General features: G+C 41.9%; 2 protein-coding genes across 2 annotated transcripts in view; one reads left to right on the top strand and one right to left on the bottom strand.

The window, feature by feature from the left end:
* Positions 1-2,500: 2,500 nt before the first annotated feature.
* On the bottom strand, positions 2,501-18,740 carry ywhaqa (tyrosine 3-monooxygenase/tryptophan 5-monooxygenase activation protein, theta polypeptide a). The gene is made up of 6 exons (XM_071918264.2): positions 18,665-18,740; positions 17,004-17,470; positions 9,062-9,185; positions 7,943-8,112; positions 7,205-7,300; positions 2,501-4,940 (listed from the first exon to the last, which is right to left on the bottom strand). The coding sequence occupies exons 2-6, from the start codon at positions 17,289-17,291 to the stop codon at positions 4,860-4,862; spliced, it is 759 nt and encodes a 252-aa protein (XP_071774365.1). The 5' UTR covers positions 17,292-17,470; positions 18,665-18,740; the 3' UTR covers positions 2,501-4,859.
* Positions 18,741-24,613: 5,873 nt separating this feature from the next.
* taf1b (TATA box binding protein (Tbp)-associated factor, RNA polymerase I, B) overlaps positions 24,614-27,595 on the top strand; it is a 16,486-nt gene continuing 13,504 nt past the window's right edge. Inside the window, exons 1-5 of the mRNA XM_078290057.1 lie at positions 24,614-24,732; positions 25,493-25,591; positions 26,737-26,825; positions 27,278-27,375; positions 27,479-27,571. Of these exons, the coding sequence (XP_078146183.1) occupies positions 26,768-26,825; positions 27,278-27,375; positions 27,479-27,571 (249 nt within the window). The 5' untranslated portion in view covers positions 24,614-24,732; positions 25,493-25,591; positions 26,737-26,767. The remainder of the gene's footprint in view (positions 24,733-25,492; positions 25,592-26,736; positions 26,826-27,277; positions 27,376-27,478; positions 27,572-27,595) is intronic.

Below are 27,595 nucleotides of genomic sequence, written 5' to 3'. Positions count from 1 at the left end.
ACCTCTGGAAATGAAAGAAAGTCCCAAACAATGGAAATGATAAAAAACCGAGTTATTTTACATTCTTTTTGAGCAGGCAGATTTTCAAATCTGGATAATAAATGATAAATATAAATGTGTTCTGTCGTCCATCTTATGTAAGAGAGTGGAGAGAGGGATTGGAAACAGAGAGACATCTGGCTGCTCTATTTATAACAGCTGATCTCATCCAAATCCTCCTGAACAGCAACTAGAGAAACACTGAGAGACTTCAGTCAGACAGACTGCACAAATACTGCAGAGAAATATTAAATATCATGCAGGTAGAAAAATATAACACAGAACATCCTACAGTAATACTAAAACAGATTTTAAAAAACACCATAAGTCACTATAAACTCTACTGACCTCCACAGAGACACAGGAAGAGCCTATGGGGATATTATAATAACATAGGAATATTATACAGATAATATAGTGATACCATAGGAATATTACAGTGATACCATAAGAGATAAAGCACCATAAATTGGATAAAGTGACTCTAAACTCACTTTTAGGACAGTGAGTCCCTATAGGAATATTATAAGGATATTATAGGAATATTACAGTGATGCCATAAGAGATAAATAACAATAAGTATGATAAAGTGTCTCTAAACTCTACTGAGTGGCACAGACACACTGGAATTCCCTACAGAAATATTTTTGGAATATCATAGGAATACTATAGGAAATAAAATACTTTAAAGCCATGATAAACTCACTATTTTGTACCACATACCAGAGGTGGGGACTCGAGTCACATGACTTGGACTCGAGTCACAGTTTGAATTGCTTGAGACTTGACTTGCTGCATGAAGAGAAGACTTGAGACTTGACTTGACTTGGGTTCTGGTGACTTGGGACTTGACTCTGACTTGTACTTTGATGACTTGAAAAGGTTTCTAAAGTCTTGACTTGAGATCTTGTGTTTGTGTAAATGACTTAGATTGAAAGTGATGAGATTTGTTCCAGCGGACGACTGAATTTAAATTCTGTTTTCTGAATTTGTATGGAATGATTGAATTTATTGAAGTTGAAACTGATTATAGAAATCAAACTCATGATGCTCTTACCAAGTTTTTATCCTATTAAAACTATATTGCATTGAAAAGTCCTAGATATTTAGTTTTCTTTAAGATATTAAATTGATACTGGATTCTTGATTTGTTCTGACTTGACTTGCTGTTCTACATTTAGACTTGAGACTTGACATTAATGACTTGGACTTGACTTGGTGATCTACATTTAGACTTGGGACTCGAGCAAAGTTGACTTTGTCGCACCTCTGCCAGACACATGAAAAGCTCCTATAGGAATATTATAGTGAAATCACAGGAGATAAAATAAAGTATGACTGACTATAAACTCTCCTCAGTACCACAGACACACTGAGTCCCTGTAGGAATATTATAAGAATATTAAAAGGTATTTTTCATTAGGGTCTACTTCCTGACCCAGGGAGAAATATATGATAAAACATCGTGTGGGTCAGACTGGGATCACATGTCTGCTGGCTGTGAGCTGCTGTTGTCTGTGCAGCAGGTGATGAATATTACCCAGACTGATATTAATAAGCGTCTATATTGAGCGGAGCCATGCAGACTGTCTGAACAGCAACTCTGTCCAGAGACCGAGAAACAGGAGAGGAAACACAAATATTAGATTCTCAGGAATAAATAACATGTTCTCACTTTAGTTAAAATATTTCAGTGATACATGAAGAGTTCTGGTTTCAGTTTAGACATTACACTGGCATTAACAAACATTACTTAACATTACATTACTTAATGTGCATTTAATATGAACTCATCTTTGTTAATGTCACTGTTCATGCCTAATTCATGTTTGTTAACACATTAGTTAACATTATCAAACATATATAACATTGATTCAGTTGTTCATGTGCAATTACCATTAACTAATCTTTGTTAATGTTGTTATTCATGTTTAATTCATGTTAGTAAATGCATTACATTATCAAACATGTATAACATTAATGCAGTTGTTCATGTGTATTTAAAATTAAGTAATGTTTGTTAATGTTATTCATGTTTAATTCATGTTAGTAAATGTATTAGTTAACAATACTTAATGAACACTTAATGTAAAGCGTTACAATAAACATTAAATTATGCTTTTCCCCTCCTTGTCTGATTCTAGTTATGATAATAGCAGCCTATAAAAGGTTTATATCAAACTCTATTCCACAAATCAAAAGAGTTTTAAACTGACTTTAGGTCGGTTTAAAACTTATTATAAAATGTTTGCTCACATGAAATTAAAATGCATCTTTAGAGACACATTTCCAACATCAAACACACGACATAAGACACGAGAAAAGAGCACAAAATTAAGTTAACAACCGCACCGAAAGCTGATTGGTTCCCGTCTTACACCTCAGCAACATTTTGGGAAGCGCCATCGTCCGGCGTCATTCTGGGAAAACTACAGACACACAAAACTGAACTCACACAAACTTTGGATTTAGAAAATGGCAGTTTTTATTTCTTGTCACATCGGGTATGAAACAGTTTCACAAGGCTTCAGGGACTACAACCAATGATTAGCATAAAAAAAAAGAAAGAAAAATAAAGTGAAATAAACCCAAAACACAATAGTGGTTGAATCTCCATCACCAGGCGGAGCGGACGCGTCGCCATGACAACAGACCTGCAGCAGGAGGTCAGACTGGACCGAACCGGGAAGAGTGAGTGAACAGAGTGAACGGAGTGAACAGGGCCTGCGGCGCCGCTTCTCAGCTGATGTTTCTTCTTCTTCTCTATAAAGCGCCGCTGTTTCCTGGTCAGACATGTTTACAGTAACAGAGAGTAACTAGGGAGTGTTTGTACGGAAAGCCAAAGGGGTCAGAAACGCCTACGAGTGAAATTACACCGCAGCGTGTCTCTCAAACGGGGCGAAAACTGATGTCAAAACGCCTGAAATCACCTGTCTGACAGCGGGGACTCGGCTGGAATTTCAGGCGTTTCGAATCAAACTTTACGCGTACCGTGTAACCGCATCATCCTAGGCTCGAACGCGGCCCGGGACCTTCGTCGCATGTCGTCCCCCTCGCTCTCCGCTTTCCAGTGTCCAATAAAAGGCAAAATAATGCCCCAAATACCATCTTCAAAAAACTAATTTCCCCTGTCTAAGAGCAACGCTACGTTCCTAATCCCTCATGCTTTACGCACCCAGATGTTCGGACGGGACGTTTCTGACCCCTTTGGCTTCCCGTAGTTTTGTTTGCAGTGTCGTACGCCGGCCGGCCGCCACCGAGATCCTCAACATCGTACAGACGACACGAAGCGAAACAGTAACAGTCGACAAGTCGCGTTTCATCGTCCTGACCGTGCGTTCACACCGCCGACGACACGACCGACGAGTCAGCGTCTGTCCGTCCGTCAGCAGCCAATCAGATTTCTGCGTTTTGCAATTTTGTTTCCCTAATCCCTACTAAATGTAGAAGTTGATTCCAGCTGTTCAAAGCTTCCCAGAAAGACGACAGGAATAAACCAGGGTCAGACTGATATACGGAGCCGATATTGGCTTTATATTAAATATCAGATATCGTCCACCTGTGATATGATGAGACTCTCGGCCTTAAAGAGCTGCTGAACAAATCAGTCTGGTTTCAGTGGAGAGTTTTAGTGTCCCATGATGCTCTGAATGTTGTTTCAGAGGCTTTTCCTCCCTGAGGAGAAGAAAACTCTGGAGGAAACACTAAATATTGGGAATCTTATTGGCATGAAAATGGAAAAATTTTGAAATATTGAATATCGGTGGCTATCAGCAGCTTCAATCTGAAAATATCGATATTGGCTTTCAAAAACGGATATCAGTCCGACCCTGGGATAATCAATCCCAAAAACGAAGCTGGGAGAAGAGTTGATTTATCGTCATTTTATTTTTAGATGAACACCCAATTAACGCTTGCTAATTAGTCAGCTATGTTTATGATTTAAACGACGTAAAACACTACGAATGGCAATACCAAAGCAGTGAAACATTTGATATGCCTGTTGAAAACACAGGATCTGCAGACCGGAGCCTCTGGCCCCGCCCACAAAGCAACCGGCCACGCCCACAACCAGTCAGGACAGAGCGGCACGTCGACCGGGACGCTCGCAGTGTGAACGCACGGGGAAGTTCGGAAAGACGCAACAGAAGCACAAAGTCCGCCAGAATCTGTTCGTTCATATGGAGCCAGGCTGCTGCACACACACACACACACACACACACACACACACACACACAGGACTGGGCAATAGTTCAATGTTTATCGTCTTTCAGTGGAATCCGTGACTCAGTTCTGCCGTCTAAACTCATGATAGCAAGCAAATTAATGTAAAAACTGACAAAATGAGGTATGAAACATTTTAAGGAATATTTTGTTTGACATCACACCTAACATTACCATTCAGTGAACATCATTTTGATTACTTATTATTTATTTTAATGTGATTTTGCATACGTAAGCCATATTGTGATATATCTCAATATTGGAAAAAAAAGAGAACATATCGCCCAGCCCCACACACACACACACACACACACACACACACGATTCCCTCATGTGAAGCAGACAGTGTTGGATATCAGGTGAAGCTAGCAGTAACTCTTCTACACCAGGAGACACACGCACCACAACAGGAAGAACAAATATTACTAGAAATCATATTTTCCCCCAATAAACCGCCGAGAGCCAAGAGCCGAAAACTATCAATGATCAATGATCCGACTTTCCAGACGCAACAACGTTCGCTCGATACTAGAACAATTTCAAGTGGAGTTTCAGTGAGGAATGGAGAAGTGTAAAAAGTTTTTTGTGGCGGAGCGTCAGTCGTTCTTCTCGGCCTCGCCGCCCTCGCCGGCCTCGCCGCCCTCGCTCTCCTCCGCCGCCGTCTCAGACGTCCACAGCTGAAACAAACACACCGGGCGTTAACCTTCAGTACTGACACACTGACACAGACACACCGGGTGTTAACCTTCAGTACAGACACACTGACACAGACACACCGGGCGTTAACCTTCAGTACTGACACACTGACACAGACACACCGGGCGTTAACCTTCAGTACTGACACACTGACACAGACACACCGGGCGTTAACCTTCAGTACTGACACACTGACACAGACACACCGGGCGTTAACCTTCAGTACTGACACACCGGGCGTTAACCTTCAGTACTGACACACCGGGCGTTAACCTTCAGTACAGACACACTGACAGACACACCGGGCGTTAACCTTCAGTACAGACACACTGACAGACACACTGGGCGTTAACCTTCAGTACAGACACACTGACAGACACACCGGGCGTTAACCTTCAGTACAGACACACTGGGCGTTAACCTTCAGTACAGACACACTGGGCGTTAACCTTCAGTACAGACACACTGACAGACACACTGGGCGTTAACCTTCAGTACAGACACACTGACAGACACACTGGACGTTAACCTTCAGTACAGACACACTGACACAGACACACCGGGCGTTAACCTTCAGTACAGACACACTGACAGACACACCGGGCGTTAACCTTCAGTACAGACACACCGGGCGTTAACCTTCAGTACAGACACACCGGGCGTTAACCTTCAGTACAGACACACCGGGCGTTAACCTTCAGTACAGACACACCGGGCGTTAACCTTCAGTACAGACACACTGACAGACACACTGGACGTTAACCTTCAGTACAGACACACTGACACAGACACACCGGGCGTTAACCTTCAGTACAGACACACTGACAGACACACCGGGCGTTAACCTTCAGTACAGACACACCGGGCGTTAACCTTCAGTACAGACACACCGGGCGTTAACCTTCAGTACAGACACACCGGGCGTTAACCTTCAGTACAGACACACCGGGCGTTAACCTTCAGTACAGACACACCGGGCGTTAACCTTCAGTACTGACACACCGGGCGTTAACCTTCAGTACTGACACACTGAAACAAACACTGAAATGTGCTGGAGCGGCCATGATGGAAGATGATGGAAGAAATTATGGAAATATGGCCTCGATGGAAGAAAATATCCAATTCAACGTTTCAGAAAACTCAGAAAATCCCAATATATAACTTAAGTTTCTATATAATGTTTGTTTTTTAAGCTTAGAACTGAACCAGCCAGCTACCAGATGAATAATAAGCTTTTCACAAACAATATGAAAAATAAAAATCCAAGGGTATCAGACTGTGTCATAACTTTATTTTCTTCAAGAGGGAATGAACTGCTCTTCCCACAATGCACTGAGAACGATTCACTTTCCTCCTTTTCAGCGGTGATTTCAAGTTGAGGTTGTAACGCTAAAGATGTTTTTTTAAATCATAATAAAATCATTACTTCTACAGCATTTGGACTACACTTATTTTAGTTTTAGATGCTGATTTTAATTTCACATTTTTTTTTAAGAAGTGGTGCTAATTTCCCTGCTGCATGAATACAGAGGAAACTACGGAGCCTGGGAGAAACATTATTTATGTTTACTACAACGTGTAATTCGAACCTTCATGTTGTTGTATTCGTGCACACGAGATACATTTCATTCCCTCGATTTGGTTAATATGAAACTTCATTTTGGTTTATTTGTGCATATGAGACACAATTTGTTTCCTCAATTTGTGCTGTTGACGTGCGCTCCACACGTTTCCAAAATGCTCCCTCGAAATACTGAAATTATACTCTCGAAATATAAAATGTGTCGTAAGCTCATAGTCAGTCACATTACGGTGATTTCTTCTGAAACGCAGCGCTGGCCCGGCTGTGTTGAAATCGACGGCTCGGCTTTTTGGAATAACTGATGTGCCGTTTTAAATGTGAGAATATAACTATTTTGTGGGCACAAATTATGAATTTGTGAGAACATAAAAATAAAAACAAACTGACAGAACAAAATGTTTTCAGTGCGTACAAATTAAGCAGAACAGAGGACAGGTATTAACCGAATCGAGGGAATGAAACAGATCTTGTGTGCATGAACAGAACAAATCGAACTGCAGGTCATGTGACGTTACAGTAAATCACGGCCTCAATATAACGTTTGTCTCTCCCTCTCCCTCCATCGGCTGCTAGGAAACACTGGTTTGAGCCCGATAACTGTATAAGTAAGTAAAAGCAGTAAAAGAAAAGTAGAGATAGAAACAGAAGTAGAAGCAGACTCACTGTGAGGTTGTCTCTGAGCAGCTGCATGATCAGTGTGCTGTCTTTATAGGAGGATTCATTCAGCGTGTCCAGCTCCGCAATGGAGTCATCGAACGCCTGCAGACACAACAAACACACACACACACACACACACACACACACACACACCAATTAATACAGCACTTTAAAACAATCACAGGTAATCATGAAGAAAATGCTAGAAAATAGGGTTCCTAAATCAGGATGAGAGCATGTATCAGTTCTTTAAAATTGTGTTTCAGTCAGTCTGTGTTGTCCACCTCCAATATGATGAATATGATGCAATTTGTTTGATTACATGTTTATTTGCTTGTCAGTATATTCAAATATGAATATAATATACATTTGACCATTTTCATGTCAAAAAAGAAAAAAAATATCCAAGTATTCAGACACTAAAACTCAAGAATACCCAGAATGCTGCTGCTGACATACTGTGTGGAATCTGATCAGAACGTCTCAGTAGAATCAGTTCAAGTTAAGGTTTTCCCATAGATAACAAGTGTAGTATTGATTAATTCTACAATAACCATTTAAATCACTCAAACTGCATCATAACAGAGTGGACCAGATCTGATTTTTAATTAAAAAAGAAAAGACATCAGCTCCATATCTCGCTCTAAGAGAGAGAGAGAGCGAGAGAGAGAATGAAAGAAAGAAAGAATGAAAGAAAGACAGAGAGAGTGTGGGAACAAGAGAGAGAGAGACGGGAGGAGGAACCTGTTTGGCGAGCTGGCAGGCCTTCTCGGAGTTCCCTGCGATCTCGTAGTAGAAGACGGAGAAGTTGAGGGCGAGGCCGAGGCGGATGGGGTGCGTGGGCTTCATGTCCCCGCTCTCCGAAGCCTTCTGGTAGGCCAACTCGTACGCCTCCTGGGCCTTCGCCACCGTCTCTGCAACCACAGAAGAAGAGCACGACGATGACGATGATGATGATGGCCGTCAAACCCATCGGCGGTTCACGTTTACGTTTTATTTCTATTTTTTTCTGCTTGCCAGAAGGGCCGGCGTCTCCCTGAGCGCCTTTATTTATCCAGCGATCCCACCGCAACAAACTGATGAATATACAGTTTGTAGAGATAAACTGACGGGTGAATAAACAATTTGACGGGCTACAAAATGATTTTTATAATGAAATTCAGGTTGTAGCTATAGGTTTTGAACACTATTTGCCATTCAAAATTGCAGTCTCTATGGAGCCTCAGTGGATTTCAGGGTGTGGGACGATTCAGTCTCAGAAAACAGGAGTATAATGTGGAATGTGAGGTTCACTTATTGGTGGCATTGGGGTCCAGGTCTTCATGTTTCAAATTAAACAGTTTTGAATGGCAAATAATGTTCAAAACCTATAGCTACAACCTGAATATGAGATCTGAGCAGTATTAAGATATGAAATGTTGATCAAATATTGTCAGTAACACAATTTAGCTCTAATGAAATAAGAGGTGAACTTACTTTTGCACACCCTAGTTTTCATGTATTGGAATTTTCTAACTTCATAAAAATATCTAGAATTTTCTCATTACTTTAGTGTAATAGAAAACAAAAAAACAAAATAATTTAATTTTAATGTAATTTTGTAGCCCTACAAATTGTGCAAAAACTCAAGGGGTGTACAGACTTTTCATGGCACTGTATACCGTTAGTCCAAATTATATTACATCTATTTTTTTCTTTTTTAACAAAATCACTTTTCTTTAAACAATTTGGAAGTTCTAAAAAACTTTGCAGTGGTAATATTCTTTCAAATAATTGTAATTCATTTTTTTTTGTCAATATCTTTCAGCCCCTATTTCAGAGCGGGAGGTCTCAACCTCTCGAGCGTCTCCGGACGGGACTCACTGTCTCGGTCGTCTCCGGAGGCGACCTCGGCCAGGTACCGGTGGTAGTCTCCCTTCATCTTCAGGTAGAAGACGGCGCCCTCCACGTCTCCCGCCTTCTTGATCAGGTGGCTGTCCAGCAGCTCCTGGTGAGCAGAAGAGGAAGAGAAACAGGGAGAGGAGAGGAGTTAAAACAAAACTCGCCTCACACCGCATCTACTCTCGGTTTCAGTATTGATGTTCGAACGGTTCTTAGAAGAGAAAGACGAGAGGAAGAAAATGAGTGAATTGAATGTTCTGTGTTTCATTCTCTTAAAGCATTCTGATCTAAAGGCTTCTGCTTAAATGCTTGAAATGAGTTTCTTAGACAAATATAAATAGTGAGGTTGATCCTATGTATGAATTTCCTTCCAAAGTCTTTGCCTTTCCATCAAGGCAAAGAATCTAAAATATAAGATAGTTTTGATTTGTTTTAACACTTTTTTGGTCGCTGCATAATTCCATTTGTGTTATTTCACAGTTTTGAGTCTTCACTGTTCTTCTAAAATGTGGAAAATAGTAAAAATAAAGAAAAATGTGGTGTGTCCAAACTTTTAACTGGTAGTGTATGGATTACAGCATTAAAAGAGTGTGTAAAATAGCAGAAGTAGTAGCAGAGAAAAAAGAAATATGCACAACATGAAAATACACCAAAAAGGAAATGTGTGCAGTATGAAAAATTATACATATATATATAAAAAAAAAATTGTGCAAGATACAACAAATGAGAATAATAATGTGGAATTACAACATGTAAAAATATGTTTTATTCTCATTAGCAGACCTACAGAAGGCCAGGCATATGTACAGAACGTGTCTAGGTGTGTAGAAACTTGTCACCTTATCAAAGATATTCAAATTACAGGAGCAGATAACATGGACTCAACCTGCAGATTTGGATATGCACGAGATATGCAAAAGAAAGAAAGAAAGAAAGGAAGAAAGAAAGAAAGAAAGAAAAAGAGAGAGAGAGACGCAGACAGAGACGGATCTTCAAACCCAGCTGGTATAAAGAGCTATAAATGTGAAGGAGAGCTTCCTGTGGCTGGAGGTGCAGGACGACCCAGATAGAGATAAACCAGACTGAACTCAGCTGAAACCAGGACAGAGCAACAGTAGACGCACCGGTAGAGGACGAGTAGAGGCTGGAGGTTCAGATCAGAAAGTGGAGACAGAATGAGACGCAAAAAAGCCTAAAAAAACTCCACAAAAACTGGAAAGAACAGCCAGCGCTCTGGAAAAAAAGATCTTGTCTTTATCAAAAATGGGATCTGGTCCAGTCTGATATGATGCAGTTTGATTGATTCCAATTGATCAATACCACACTGGTCGTCTACGGGAAGACCTGAACCGATTCTACCGAGACATTTTGATCAGGTTCCTTCCTCACAAGTCTGCATCAATATCCTTTACTATCACCATCCTCCTGTGTTTCAGTGGAGAGTTTTAGTGTCCCATGATGCTCTAAATTTCAGTTTCGGAGGCTTTTACACCCTGATGAGAATAAAATCCTGAGGGGAAACACTGGATATGTGCAATTTTTTTGGCATAAAAACGGTCAAATTTAAGATAAAGTCAAGCATGTTCACTGTGAAGTCAGTTTTTCTAGTTGTATCCCCTGTTCAGACCACAGTGAACTGTAAGCCAGCCTCTTCCTGTGTGAACACCCCTCCTGCACATCCTGCCGTCCCACCAGCAGCCTCACTCAGCTGCAGCGGACACAGAGGGCGCTTCCTGATGATGTCATCACCGAGCTGAGCGTGGCTTTGTGTCGGCAGAGGGCCCGGGCGGGACACGTGTGGGCAGCAGCAGCTCCTCTAACGTCAAGAAAGACTCCAAACCTCCAACTCCATGAAGTCAACTTCTGATACAAATGTAACGTCAATACATTTTTTTTACACAAGAGGTTTTGGCCTCAGCAGCTAATTTCACTTCTAATGTGTGGCCTTATGGAGATTTTAAAAATAATTGCGTCATTAACGGGATATAACGGTTATAAAACGGGGTTGTTCTCCAAGTGATCGACAGGTCGACTATGGACCAATAGCAGGTGGAGGCAGGCAAACTCCGCCCCCTCCACATTGGCTCCGCCCTCTTCCGCTCTTTGGTTGCTCCGGCTCCAAAAAAAAAAATGTCAACATGGCGGCGACCGTAAACACAATCTGCAGCTTCGAAACCTTCAGAAGACGATGGAGGAAGAAACTCACTACTAACATCTGGTTTTACAGTATGAGAGAACCTCAAGACGTTGACCACGATACGATGTGATCAATACAAGTTCAGTGACAACAAAGTCTGATTTCTGAGACTCAAATCTTTCTAGCGATGCCATTGGCTGCTAGAATGTAAACAACAAATTTAAAAATGTCATTACAAAGTGACAATAATATAATTTGGATGGAGAGCTTGTGAAACTGTGATGGTCAAGAGTCTCATTAGTGATTACTACAGCAGAATAACATGGAGCTGATATCACCATTCATGTTCCTGACAGCAGAATAACATGGAGCTGATATCACCATTCATGTTCCTGACAGCAGAATAACATGGAGCTGATATCACCATTCATGTTCCTGACAGCAGAATAACATGGAGCTGATATCACCATTCATGTTCCTGACAGCAGAATAACATGGAGCTGATATCACCATTCATGTTCCTGACACACCAGATGGATTGGCACCGTTTTGAATTGAGATATATTGAATTTGGATATATCGTCCCATCTCTAGAGGCCTGTTCCTGTCCTGGTGGTCGTGTTGTTGTTGTTGTTGTTGTTGTCGTCGTACTGCTGAGTGCAGAAACACTGAGCAGCATTAAGTTATGTAATCAGAGCATTCAGCTGAAAGGGGCCATGATGGTTTCCCTCTAACAGATGGCCAGGAGGGAAGAGAACTGGAGCGCACAGATGCTGCATACACTGACCTGTACGCTCTGAAAGCAGGAACACACACACACACACACTCTCCTTTGAATTAGGGTTGCAGCTTCTCACACAGCAAGATGCAGACATTCAAAGACAGGAAATGACACCATGAAGACGAGGTGGAACTAAACCCAACCATCCTGCCAGCGCTGGTGCCATGCTCTACAGGATGTGTGTGTGTGTGTGTGTGTGTGTGTGTGTGTGTGTGTGTGTGTGTGTGTGTGTGTGTATTGCTGTGTTTGACTGCTTCAATGCAAAGCAGACACACACACACACACACACACACACACACACACACACAGACAGTCTGAACACTCTGCATGGGAAGCTTCCCGTCATGGAAACACCCTGTAATTCAGATTGAAATGGTCTTCGTGTTTATACTTGAAGGTTTGCGCGGCTCACAACAGGTTGAGCAGGTTTGACCCCTCCCCCATCACACACACACACGCCGCACCCTAACACACCCCATGAAACCCTTTCAGAAACACACCAGAATTGCAAAGGTGCATGGTTGTTTAAATGAAAGAAAAATGTTGTTTTATCAGATAAGCTGATATAAACAGATACACTTAACCAAAAGGCTGGGCAGAGAGAAGTCTGATATTAAATGTATTACATTATGTTATTACATCATTATCTGGGTTAACTGAATTGAAAACTATCTTAAAATAAAAACTAAGCAGGGTGATGAAAGGGACTTTTTTTCTGTCCCTGAGAGAAAAGGATAATAAACTGACATTCAGATACTTTCCATACAATTATATATTGTATAAACTTTCTGGCACACTACGTGACAAACCCCACCCATCTGGCGCTCCAAGCAGATTAAAACAAACACCAGCACTTATTTATGACACCATTCCCCCCCATTAGAGTCTGTAGGTTGGATTTATAAAAGGACGAGCCCGGTCTATGCTAAGCTCAACAATGCAGCTAAGCTTTGCACCAACATCTCTTAATCTGCCAACAGCACTAATATCTCCTGACCTATTTATAGAGAGGTGACACACACACACACACACACACTTCCTCAGGAGCTGGTGAACCGGGGAACAATGGGAGACACTGTATAGAGCATATGGCCCATACAGGGGTGTAATCAGGCAAACTAATCTCACATTAGAAATGAATGGGAGTTGTGTATGAAAAAAATGAAATTACATCACCGCATGTAACTGCGTTAACGACGCTCCACAGCTGAACTTTTCACCGTCAGATTTCTGCGCTTCCTTGTTTGATGTGATTTAGCTTCATGAACAGCAGTTCAGAATGGAGAAGTTGTTTCCAGCCGTTCAAAGCTTCCCAGTTCTCTACAACGTGTATTTGAAAGACGACAGGAAGAAACGACTCCAACACGAAGCTTGGGGAACGGCTGATCCACCGCCGGGTCGACAGGAAGCTCTGAAGGAGGTTTGTGGTTTTTATCTTTGCTGCCTGGCGAGCTAGCTATGGTAGCTTGTCAAAACGATGAAACGTTATGAAAGGCAATACCGAAGCAGAACAAAATACATGATTTACCATCAGAGCCTCTCACGCCGCGCAGTCTGATGGGACAGAGCGACCAACAGATAATAACACGGCAAAAAGGCCGCGCCTGCAAAGTGCGGTACGAGTGCGAAACCCTGTTCAGTTTCTATGAGCAAAACAGTAAATCGACGTTTTTTCTGTGTTCTAATAATTTATTTGAAATGGATTTGGTGTAAATAATTTGTCGTTACATTTTCACGGTTGTCAAACAGCAGCAGGATCATTAAAATAATTTTTCTTGAAGTGTCAAAATGAAACATGACTCCTCTCTTGAACGGAAGTTTGCTAGCTTGTTAGCATTTTGTGACTTCCAGAAAATAAAAATTTTAATGATAATGCAGTTCTTTGATGACTGTTAAAAGGTAACAAATTATTTACACCATATACATTTCACATAAATTATCAGAACACAGAAAAAGCAAGCACAGAAAATGTTGATTTGTTCTGCCCATAGAGATAGAGCGGGGAAGATTGTACCGCACTTGGTGGGCGTGGCCTGTTTGATGACGCCACTCTTATCTATCCACCAAGTCGCTCGCAGTGTGAACGCACCACCACAGATCTGGTGTGTAAATAACAATTCATCGGAAAAAAAATCTAAATCGCAATATTTTGCAATTTCCAAATGTTCTGTCAAATTATCACAATTAGAATTTTTTGTCAGCTCTATAAATAAGACAGCAGGAGTAACAGTCGGCCAACAGCAGGAACAGAGAGCAAAGGTCACAGCCTCGTCCCGGGCGAACCACCCAGGGGTTTCCCTGCGTTACCGCTGCCTTCACGTCACACAGGAGTCACCGTCCAGGCGACGTACGTTCACACTGGATTTTCCTGCACTGACTCATCTCGGTCCGTGTCGGTGCAGGTGGTGGCAGCCGGGTTCGAACGGCATCGCTCTCACCTCTCGCCAAAGAACAGAACTAAGGAACTAAGGAGTAAACGCTCCAGAGTTTGACTGAACCGCTCCGAACACGCTGGCTGTGAACATGCCCCGACTTATCAGACTGTCAAAATTAGGGCTGAAAGAATTTTGCAATTGCGATTTAAACTGTGATTCATATCATCACACGTTTTTCTCGTCATACATTTATTTAGAAATTGTTTAAAGAAAAGTGATTTTGTTGAAAAAAAAAAAAATAGCTGTGAATGTGCAGATTTACTGAGTTTGAGTCTGATGAAAGGTTTTGATTCATGGACCAAAGATCACCTGCAGCTCTGAAACTCCTTGTTTAGAAATCCAGTTGGTACCAAACTCTCTCTGACAAAATTAACTGCAGCCTCTGAGATTTGGAAATTGCAGAAGTTCATATCGCGATTTTTTAATAATTGTTCAGCTCTAGTCAAAGTCTACCAACATATATGGTCGCTGTTGATTTCCAGTGTGATGACTCAATATTCTGGGAAACTTCAGTGGAGGAGGGAGGTGCCGCTCTGACAGGAACAGTCTGAACATGTACTGACAGGAGGAAGGTCAGTCCACTGCAGCGCGGCTCAGAGAATCTCCTGCTGCAGCGTTTCTGCATCGCTCCTGATGATATCACAGCGGTGACACTGCAAGGTCAAAGCCTATAGGCGGGGGGGAGCTGCAGACGATGACATCATCAGTCAGCCAGCTTCATACTGTCACAGACTGGACGCTCAGATGTGTAGGAGACGGTATGAAGCAGAAATATGAAAGCAAACCCAGAGTATACCCAACTACAAGGGCAACTACTATTGTACAAAGGACAGTGGGGTCTATATATAGACACCAGACACAGAGGACTGGGTTTCGTTCTCAATTTTTCAGTAGCAGTAGCTTGATTTCAATACCGTTACCAAATATATATATATATATATATAAATACAAATACCTTTTTCAGTATTGATTTGAGGCAATCAAGTTTATTCTAGAGTCTAGTTTGTGAAGTGCGAGTAAACGCAGTGTACTGGGGGCTTTTATTTTGAAGTTCAGTTTCCATGTGCAAGATACACTACGTTTACACTGTGAAAGATCGTAACTGGTACAAAGACATGCAGAAAAACGTCTTTTTTGCCCCATACTTTGATTTTACATCGTCATGAACACTGCGGGGAGACAGACAGACAAGACACACACACACACACACACACACACACACACACACAGCTCCAGTAAGTCAAAGCAACTCCAAGCAGTCTAATTAGCCAATGCGTTGTTGTCAGACACTATGGGAGGCGGAGCTTGTGTAGCTAGGCAATGAAGCAAGAAAAATTATCCATGTTTACCATTTGAAAATGGCTCGTGCACCAATTTTAAGTAATGTTAGTTACGATGGCAAACAAAACTGAAATTTTAAAATAATATTCCTTAAAATATTTCATACCTCATTTTATCAGTTGTTAAATAAAATATGCTTGTTATCATCAGTTTAGACAGCAGAATTATGTGTCACGATGTCACCATAAGTTCCCGTGTATTCCAGCAAAAAGCGCTGGTAGCAAAACTGTCACATGCCAAAGGGCAACATAGTGTGGACAGACTGGTTATTCTGGCTAAAAATATTTTAACCATTTTGCTTTTATCTCCTCTTTAGACAAAGATATCTGTTTTCTCATGCTAACGAGCATCTCTAAAGCCAGACTGTGTGGACAGACTGGTCATTCTGGCAAAGAGTCATTTCAAGAATTTTAAGCTCCTTTTATAAAAAGGAACTATTAAGTCCAAATGTCCATCAATGTCCAAATGCCAGAAATCTCCCATGTATCATCACCTTTGGAGCGTCACCAACACTCAGTGGTTTCACTAGTTCGTTGAGGTTTTTCATTTTGAAACTTGTCACTTGCATGACTTGTTGGTGTATTAAAGGGGCATCAAGTACTCTATGGCTACCAAGACAACATCAAGAGTCTCTGGCACAGCTCAGCCTGTGACTGACAGAAATATAAAAGTCACATTTTCACAATAGAACAGGTAAGATAGGAAATTTGAGTAGTGATCCAACAGAAATGTCTAGTGAAGAGGTGATATATCACTTTTACTCCCCCTCATCTCAAAGCTTTGGTTATTCATGTCACATGGGAAAGACGACAGACACAAGCTTCCTACTAGAAAATCCCATTCACTCTGCTTTCAGCTGGTAAACTCGGGTTTTGGCGATGGGCCCAGATTTCTCTCACTTCCTTGATTCTGACATCACCAACAAAGAAATACCTGCAGTAAAGTGTTCAAATAAAACCAAAAAGGAAGGAAGGATTTTCTGGCCGTGTTATGATTATAACTCTTACAATGCCTTGACAAGCCCCCGCTATGTTCTAGTACCAGCTGGATTTTTGGTTAGTGGTTGGCATTGCCGGGTTTGGTTTGCTGTAAAACATGAACTCACAAGTCCACGTTTGTTAAGTGGGAAAAAGCTGATCAGAAGCAACCAAAGCCTACAGAAAACCAAGTCTGATCTTAACCGCCGGGCGGTTCAGACGGTTATTCCCATCTGATGTGATATTTACTCACCAGGACTTCGTTGCAGATGTCTTTCAGCTCCTGCTCGATCTTCTCCCGGTACGTCTTCGTAAACTCGGGGTTCATGCAGTCTTTCTTCTGCTCGATGGAGGAGATGACCCTCCAGGCAGACCGCCGGGCGCCCACCACGTTCTTGTAGGCCACCGACAGCAGGTTCCTCCAGTCCATCTCCAGCTCGCCCTCCTGCTCCACCACCTGCTTCATGAAGGAGGTCATGTCGTCGTACCTCTCCATCTGCTCGGCCATCTTGGCTTTGTCGACCAGATCGGACTTATCCATGTTTGATATGTGTGTTTGTTGTGTTCAAGCCCTTGTTGCTTGTGGTTTTACAGTATGTGAAGTCCACAGACTCCGTGGAGGGGAACCACCACAGGAGGGAGGTGACTGGGAGTGGTGGGATAGTTTAGCTGGTTCAACTGGCTTTACTGCTCTGACGTGTTTTGTCTTTTGCTGGACACCTAATAACACAAAGGAAAAAAGGATTGAAAGAATATTAGGATGGAAAATAACATGAACTGCAACTCAAGACTATGAGAAAACCTGTAATCCATATGTGCAGCAGGTGAAACTTAGCAAACACAATATTGATTGTGAACAGATAGCAGGTAGCTTGGCAGCCCTGATAATGTGCGGCTGTCTCACATGGAGAGAACAATAGATCAAACTCCTTTCAAACATCTGGCAATTTAATGCTGCCTTGTTTATGAGCAAAGGCTCATACCTGGTAGAAAATAAATAAAGACGGTTTAAACATCTAAAGGTTAGCCTGGTAAATTCGGCATACTGATGATTAACCAGGCGGCCCTTCATTGCAATACAATCTCACGTTTTAGAAGTGGCTCACCCTTCGCTACCGCCCATCCCGGTGTACTTTGACGAGGAAGATGGTGGCAGTTAACAAGCGAAACGGATAGAAAATTGTTCACATTTTACCGACTTAAAGTGATGCTTGGTATATTGGATGGTAGCAGATTTGAAGGCTGGCTCCTAATGATTAAGAAAAGGTTTTAATTTTTGGTTTACAAGATAAATATTAGCAGATATGCACGGCAGTATTAAATTAGCAGATTTTTGAATAGAGTTCGGTAACACTGTCTCGATACACGGGAGTACGGAACGTACCGGGACTATGCTGACAGCTAGTTAGTACATTTTTCTAACTGCAGTGTCGAGCTACATGCACCAGTTCATATTATAGTTTTACCTGACTGCTGGCCTGAGTTTGCCTCATTCCTTGCAGCTAATGTTAGCCTGAAGAGCATCCATGAAACTGATGGGGATTAGTGTTAGATGGATTCAAAAGATCTAATTTTGCTAATGTTACACCAGTGTGGAACATCATCGCGGCTCATGGTTAGTGAATGTCAATGTCAAGTGAATCGAGTCAGCAGCAATTGTCGCTGAATAACACAACGAACCCCTTGAAACCGTTTTCGTCCCTCCCTCGCTTGCTAACAGTAGCTAGCTACCAGTCCTTTCACGCACGGCAGCCGCTAACGGTAGCCGACCTACCGAAGCCTGCTAACACCGGGCTACTATCAAAAGAAAGACAGCAGTAAGATAAGCCTTCAAATTTCTAAGATTGCAGTGCAATTCAGATTTTCCGTTACAGCACTCACATCCAAATAACATCGACAAGTCATATAACTCACCGTAAGACTCCGAGTTTAATAAATTAGACAATTTTTGCCCCACAAAAGGTAAATCCGATCTTCCACTCTGAGCTCGAATCGAGGAAGTGAGAAAAATAGACAACTTCAACTGAGAACGACGAGGAGACCCGCCTACCAGGTGGATTTTGACCAATAAGAGTGAGGTATGCTGTGACGTTTCCTTTTACCGCGAAAAATGTAACCAATAGAGAGGCAAAAAGGGCGAGGTTTTAATGAAATGGGAGTTCCTCATACAAGTAAGAGCACGTCACCACACGCCCACTCATGCGCGCGCGCGAGCGCGCGCACACGCACATACACACCTTTCTTGGTATTACAAGAATCTTATTCTCTCTTTATTATTATTATTACTAGTAGTATCTTGGAATATCTTGGAATACCGTAGGCTATATCTTGACGCTATATAGATAAAAAAAATATATTATTCCCTATTATTATTAATAATGATAGTAGCAGTTGTATTTGAAAAATGTAGAAATATTTTTTGTTATGCCTAGCAAAATTATGATGAACATTTAATGGAAAAATTATTTAAAAAAATACTACTGTAATATAAAACTGTAAAAAGCCATTACAAGGTAAACTCCTGCCAAACAGCTGCTGTTCGAAAGAAACCGCCCATTAGAACAACCAGGTGTGTGTGTGTGTGTGTGTGTGTGTGTGTCTGTGTGCGTGTGTGTGTGTGTCTGTGTGCGTGTGTGTGTGTGTGTGTGTGTGTGTGTGTGTGTGTGGGTGTGGTAGAGGGCGACGCCACCCGAACTCACTTCACATTCCTTTTCTTTTGTGAAATCCAGTTCACACACTTTGCTTAGACCGACATGAATCTTCAGTGTGAATTCACAGTTCACATCATGGTGAGTGTGAGACTGAGGGAAGAGATACGATGACAGAAATAAACACGGACAGTAATGCTTTCTAAAGGCAGAATTGATCTTTGTTTATATTGGTGGTTACCATAAGAAAGATAGAGATAAAACAGGTAAAGGGAGTAAATAAAGAATAAATCAATAAAACTATGAGAAGGCCTTCATGTAAAAGTGAGTTTTAAGAAGTGATTTAAAGGACGATATGATCTGTTATGTGTTATATCAGTGTTATGTGTCTTTACTTCTTTTAATGTTCTATTTTATGTCCAGAACTTTGAGCTGCAAACCATTTCTGAAAGGTGCTTTAGAAACAAAGATTATTATTATTATTATTATTATTATTATTATTATTATTACAGTGGTAGGAAAGCTCTCACATTCTGAGGCTTTTGAGCTGTTTGAGATTTTGAGAATACAGAATTTAAGAAAGCAGTTATACAGGAATTTGCCTCTCAGCTTTGGTTTAAAGAGCTGCAGACAGACAGGCAGGCAGGCAGACAGACAGGCAGACAGACAGACAGACAGACAGACAGACAGACAGGCAGGCAGGCAGACAGACAGGCAGACAGACAGACAGACAGACAGACAGACAGGCAGGCAGACAGACAGAGAGACAGACAGACAGACAGGCAGACAGACAGGCAGAGAGACAGGCAGACAGAGAGACAGACAGACAGACAGACAGACAGACAGAGAGACAGACAGACAGAGAGACAGAGAGACAGACAGGCAGACAGACAGAGAGACAGACAGACAGACAGACAGACCGCCTCCTGCTGCTGGAGACCAGTCAGACTGCCTGAGGTCTACTGACAGCAACCCCTGATGACATAACTCCTCCATGTTGGAGGTCCTCAGCTCTGTGAACAGCTGACTGTGTTTCTGTCGTCTCAACAGAATTGAACAGACGGTTAATTTCTGTCTGTTTCTGACTGAACTGATCATTTCATCACTGATCCATCTGATTGATTTAGTGTTTAGATAATGTCAGCTTGTTAGCTAGCTAACCATAGTATCTGGTCAGCTAACATCACTGTCTTGTTGTTAACACATCTGATTAGCACACTAGCTAACGTATCTAGTAGCAACTAGCGTTAGCGTGTTCACATTAACATCAGTGTGTTTGCCGGCTAGTTAGCTAGCTAACAGTTTGTTCAGGTTAACTGAGCTGACTCTTCTCAAGCTACAACTCAGAGTGTTTTGGAGTAGAGACTAGGGCTAAAGACAAGACAGTTTACTGTGTCACAGTAACCAAATCCACCTTATCACACTATTCACTTTTACTGAGAACGTTACTGAATGGATCTACAGCCACACCACAACAAGCTGACTCAGCTGCTTGATATTTAGACGTTATGTACAGACAGTTCTCCAGTAGGTCTCCATGACAGTGTCCGCTCTGGTTGCTAGTTGCAAAGTTTTCAAACTTAAGTTGCTCTTCTTGTGTTACTGCGAGGCGAGCCAAGTCTGCATATATTCCACAACAGTTCCTCTCCATCACAGAGCCAAAACCCCGTGTGTCATACTGTACATGATGCCAGCTAGCAAACAGGACTTAAGTACTTCTGCCTCCACTGCAGTGTTTACAGTGCTTTTCACCCAGGTTTACCCGAATCAACTGAATGTACGCTGGCAGACAGTCTGGTGCTGAGAGCAGCTGAGCAGAGAGCCGGGTGTTGATATGATGCAGATCTGTGAGAGAGTCCTGATCAGTCAGACTGTGATGAGAGAGAGAGAGAAGAGAACCAGAGAGACAGAACAGGAACTGACAGAGCTGTGACCAAGTCAGTCTCAAGCCTTGAGGCACAAGTCTCAAGTCAAGTCCCAAGTCTAAATGTAGAACAGCAAGTCAAGTCAGAACAAATCAAGAGTCCAGTATCAATTTAATATCTTAAAGAAAACTAAATATCTAGGACTTTTCAATGCAATATGGTTTTAATAGGATAAAAACTTGGTAAGAGCATCATGAGTTTGATTTCTATAATCAGTTTCAACTTCAATAAATTCAATCATTCCATACAAATTCAGAAAACAGAATTTAAATTCAGTCGTCCGCTGGAACAAATCTCATCACTTTCAATCTAAGTCATTTACACAAACACAAGATCTCAAGTCAAGACTTTAGAAACCTTTTCAAGTCATCAAAGTACAAGTCAGAGTCAAGTCCCAAGTCACCAGAACCCAAGTCAAGTCAAGTCTCAAGTCTTCTCTTCATGCAGCAAGTCAAGTCTCAAGTGATTACAACTGTGACTCGAGTCCAAGTCATGTGACTCGAGTCCAAGTCATGTGACTCGAGTCCCCACCTCTGAGAACTGACCTTACTTAACTGACTCAGGCTCACAGTCTGCCAGGCTCGACCTTTAACATTCCAGGTGTGAATTCTTACACCTTACTGGTTGGATTTGTGCACAAGTTTATTTCAGCATCATCACTCCATTGCAGTTGGCATGATATTGTGCAAGAGGAAAGCAAGTGTATTGGGTGTGAATGGGTGTGTAAAGTTTGTGATATTGCAAGCTGTGTAAAATAAGAATCCACAGTGATCCAACCTATATCCAGTTCATAAAGCTTTTCCATTGTCTGTTCTAAACAGTCCTGCCGTCTGCTGGTTTGTTTGGAATCAACAGAAGAAGAAGAACTGGGTAGTTAGCATGAGCAGTGATAGCCACCATGGCTGAACAGACAGAGAAAAGAGAAACTCAAACTGCATCAACAGAAAATCCAAGCTCCGCCCACACTGTTTGATTGACAGGTGATCTGTGGGAAGAGCAGAGCAGAAACACCACAGTGAGGCTGAGGGACAAAGATGGAGACTGACATACAGCCTATTACTACATTTACTGAATTATGTTTATTGAATACTGGATATTTAAATAAACAATTTAAAGGATAAGCAGTTCAACTCTGCTGGTTAATAATCTATTCTGAGGAGAAGAATGAAGAACATGGAAACCCCTCCTCTCCTCTCCTCTCCTCCTCTCCTCTCCTCTCCTCTCCTCATTTCCTTGTTGTAACATAACAGTTAAAACAGACGGAGAGACTGGAAGCTGCTGCTGCTCTTTCCTGCTGATCTTCCCTGCAGCAGCTTTAATGAGAGGAAATAGAGAGATAAATAGAGATAAACAGAGTCTGACAGCGGTGGGAGGAATATTTATTCAGTATTAAATGAATATTTCTGAAGAGAATTTTGAAAAAAACCCAATCGTAATTCCATTCATTTGAAGTAATTTCTGGAAAAACTTTTCTGGTTCTAGATGTTATTATGTTATTTCTGTGTGTGTGTGTGTGTGTGTGTGTGTGTGTGGTACAGCATGCCTGTCCTGCGTGACGTTTCAGCGTTCCCAGCTCTCATGACATCGTCCCTTCCTCGCTTTTCCTTTTAGCACTGAGCATCCGTCTGTCAGCAGCTCTGCCATGTTGACCTCTGACCTCTGACCCCTGACCCCTGACCCCTGACCTCCTCAGCAGGCGGCGACATGCCGCTGCATTCCTCTGGAACATTCTCCAACTCCCACAGACTCTGATAAAAGTTTCTCCTCATCTCCTTCATTCCCTTCCTGTTCTCCATCACTGCAGATGGTTTTCCAGTTTTTATCACATTAGCAGATATTTGATACTTTTCCTTCGTCTCAGTTGTTTTCCACAGTAAATATTCTGAATCAAACTCTGTCTAAATATTAGGAGTTCCTCCCAGTGAAGAAGAGAGCAGCAGTTTAAATCTAGCTTTAGTTTCTGTCTCATGTTCCAGACTGTAGCTGGAGGAAGAGTCTGGCTCTGGTTTGACTGGGTTGATTGACAGGAGACGGGGCTTAATGTAAACTTTCAATGGTATCTATTGAATTATTATCTGTTACAGTCAGTCACTGTTGGTTATTTTGTCTCTAAATGTACAGATTTACTGTGATTTGGCAGCACTGTGATTGTGATTCATATCATTCAGGTTCACAGATCTCTTCTTCAGTCTGCAGGTCTCTCTGCTGTCCAACTGATCACTTATTCTTATTCTTCAGTCTCTCTGCAACATAATCAATCAGATCATCTGTTCCTCTGTCTCATCAGCTGTAGCAGCAAGGTCATGTTGCCCTCTGCAGGCAGACGTGCATCTGTCAGAACCAGCAGTGTGACTGTAGGATCATCTCTTAAATCACTTCTTAAGACTTATTATTATATATACAGTATATATGAAATCTTAGACATTTTTGGTACGTCTTTTCTATTGTTTTTACCCTCTGTTCTTATCCTTTTATCTTCTACTGCCTTCTGATTTTACTTGATTGAATTTATTTTCTGGGTATGATGTTTGATGTTTGAAGTAAAAAAAAAAAAAAAAAAGCTATATAAATAATGATGATTATGATGATAATGGTTATTATCAAAATCCTTTTCAATCTGTAAATCTGTCAGTGAGGATGATGATCTTTATTCCTATGTATTTATTTTCTGTATTATTTTCAGTATTTTAGTATCTGTAATTTATTTATCTGCTCCTATACTCTGTGCTTATTCATATACTGTATATGCTTCAGTAGTCTTTCTCTTTCTCCTTCTCTTTCTTATTCTCTGCTGCTGTGACGAGTCCCTGTGGTGATCATAGTATAGAATAGAATAGAATAGAATAGAATAGAATAGAATAGAGGCATAGAGAATAGAATATTTTATTGTCCAGCCAAGGCAGGAAAATCGTCTTTGGTCTCACCAATTAAATCACACCCATGTAGATCACATCAATAAAACAAATCACATCCCATCAATAATCAAATAAAACTAAAACATCATATTAGTGAGAGAAGGGCTAAATTAGTGCAGTTTGTTAATTAAGTTAATTGCTCTTGGGACAACAGATCATCAGTACATATTTTATTTAATTATTATTATTATACATAAAAACAAGTTTAACTCGCTAATATGACAGAATCATGTAAACCTTGGTTCACCGTTTCGGGGGTGTAAAATTATTAATTATTAAACATATTTTTGGCTTGATTTTTAATTTCCTGGTTCCTGCACAGAGGGGGGCAGATTTGAATGTAACACACCGCGGGAAGTACCGGAAAACCGAAGATGGCGTCATTTCCTTTAAATCCTAAACAAACTACCGCACATGTTGATGTTCCAGCTAACATTTGAGACTAACTGGTGACAGACGGATTTCTTTTACTCAACATGGACGAAGAGCAGACGGTAATTTATTCTGCACATTTTTGATGGTTAGATAAAGTTTGTACATAATGACGAAGGTTTACTTGCCGCTAACGCCGATAGGTTCCGTTATCCTGTATGGAGAGAGCGGTACGCCGAACCCCTTTAAAAAACGTGTCAGTTTTAAGGTATTTTGCTTATCGGCAGACGTACATATTTTATATAACATGATGTAAGACCTTTTACGTATCTACAAGAGCCACTCTTCAATTCGGCATACACACACTATACAATCAGCGCTTATTTAAATAACATTTCAACTGATTAAACCAGCTTCTTATCTAGCGAGCAGTGTGGACCAACTCTAAATGTTGAAATGTTATTAAAATAAGGTTGCTTGGTGAATCACTTGTATGCCGAATTTACCAGAAGACCCTAAAGATTCCGTAAAGCTTTTAAGTCATGTTCTAACACGCGTGTACATTTGCCGATAAGCAAAGCAAAAGTAAATTGGCAGATTTTTTAATGAAGTTCGACGTCACGGTCTCTCCAAACAAGAGATAACGACACGTACTGGGGCTAGAGGCGGTGTAGAAGTTATAGAAATTAGAAAAGCTTAAAAACAGTGCACATCAGTTTGTTGTTTTCACAGCTTTTCTGTCAAAATGTTTGTCATATATCCTGTACCATGTGTGTCAGTGTGTACTGTACTACTGTTAGTTGTCTCTGCACCAACATATTCCTGTACATTTCGTGTGTGTGTGTGTGTGTGTGTGTGTGTGTGTGTGTGTGTTCCCCACAGGACGGGTACAGGGAGCCCTGTGCTCAGTGTTCGGCGGTGCACTGGGGCGTTTCAGACGAGGGACGCTTCTACTGCAAGTCCTGCCACAATGTGATCGAGGTGAGGGGACATGGGATGCCACTGTGTGTGTGTGTGTGTGTGTGGGGGGGGGGGGGTCAGAGGTCATATTGGTGTCACTGTAGAAGCCTAGCATTTGGTGGACTTTTTGATCCAAAGCTCAGTTACGTTATAATTTTCATTCAATTTCAGCATGGGAGGGAATGGGAATCGAACCTACAACCCTGGTAGTTTCTCTCACTGTGGGAGCGCTCCAGGAGAGAGAGAGAGAGAGAGAGAGAGAGTGACAGAGAGAGAGAGTGTGACAGAGAGAGAGAGTGTGACAGAGAGAGAGAGAGAGTGTGTGGCACAGAGAGAGAGAGAGAGAGAGGGATAGAGAGAGAGAGAGACTGGCACAGAGAGAGAGAGAGAGTGTAACAGAGAGAGAGAGAGGGACAGAGAGAGAGAGTGTGACAGAGAGAGAGAGAGTGTGACAGAGAGAGAGAGAGAGGGACAGAGAGAGAGAGAGAGTGTGGCACAGAGAGAGAGAGTGTGACAGAGAGAGAGGGACAGAGAGAGTGTGACAGAGAGAGAGAGAGAGAGGGACAGAGAGAGTGTGACAGAGAGAGGGAGAGAGAGAGAGGGACAGAGAGAGAGAGAGAGTGTGACAGAGAGAGAGAGAGGGACAGAGAGAGTGTGACAGAGAGAGAGAGAGAGAGGGACAGAGAGAGGGACAGAGAGAGAGAGAGAGTGTGACAGAGAGAGAGAGAGGGACAGAGAGAGAGAGAGTGGCAGAGAGAGAGAGAGAGGGACAGAGAGAGTGTGACAGAGAGAGAGAGAGTGTGACAGACAGAGAGAGAGAGAATTTAATTGAATTGAGAGAGAGAGAGACTCACTGCTTTTCTGGGTTTTGTGTGAAAATCCTGGCTTTGTATCACTGACTAGTGGTTCAAGTGACTTTATTTGAATTATGTCATTTTGGAATTGGAAAGATTTTGAAACATCATACATGTCTCCCCCCCCCCCCCCCCCTCTCAAAACCCCATGTGTGTTCCCATGTGCCGCCTTCTACCTGGTTTGCCACAGTCGGCAGTAGTATGTCAGTAGCTGGGTGTACTGTGACTCTACACAGGTATACATGGAGTTCACAAGGTTCATACAGTGTGTGTTTCTGTATACTGAACATGTGAATCTGCCCAAACCCCCAGAGGACCAGGGAGGTGGTGGGACACGTCCTTCATGATCGGCTCCAACCGGATCTCCTCCCTCTCCAAGGGAATCAGACTCAAGAAACCTGGTCGGTCTCTCTGTGTGTTTCTGTGTTTATTTTAATGTGAGTTTGTGATTTTGACACTCTGTCGGTTTCCTTTTAGTGTTTGAAATAAAAAAAGACGGCCAGACACTGAAGTGCTTCTCCTTCAGGCTCCGTTCACACCGCAGGACTTCAGGCTCATGTCAGAATTTTGCAAGAACATGCAGAACATGCAAGACACATTAAAGTGAAATGATGGAAACATGAACAACCAGGGAATCAGTTTTTTCTACATCATTGTCTCATTTTTTTGTATTAAAGCAGCTGGTCGGTGTTTTGGACGGACAGACATTTGTCCTCTTTACTGTGTGTCTCTCTCTCTCTCTCTCTCTCTCTCTCTCTCTCTCTCTTCTCTCTCTCTCTCATCTCTCTCTTCTCTCTCTCTCTCTCGCTCTCTCCTCTCTCTCTCTCTCTCTCTCTCTGTCTCTGTTTTGCAGAACATGGCCGCCAGTGGATGATCTGTGAAGGTTTCCAGTTCATCCTCAGAAACCAGGCTGACGCTCTGCTCCAACTGGGAGTCTGTCCAGCCTTCAAGGTCTGAGGTTTCATTTGATTTCACCTTTATTCAGCAAACTAGACTGTTCATCACATCACAGCACAGCAACACTGCAGCGATGTGTGTGACTGTGCTGTTGCAGGACGAGGTGTTGTGTCAGATGTGGAGACTTTACCTGCAGAAGAGCCGGCAGGCTTTCACCAACACTCCTGTCCGCAGCGTCAAGTTCAAAGTGGTGAGTGTTCAGTAACCCTAACCC

The sequence above is a fragment of the Centroberyx gerrardi genome, chromosome 18, assembly GCF_048128805.1.
Source record: "Centroberyx gerrardi isolate f3 chromosome 18, fCenGer3.hap1.cur.20231027, whole genome shotgun sequence".
NCBI lineage: Eukaryota > Metazoa > Chordata > Actinopteri > Beryciformes > Berycidae > Centroberyx > Centroberyx gerrardi.
Note: the sequence above shows the minus strand (reverse complement) of the source record. Positions and strands in the feature narration are given on the sequence as shown.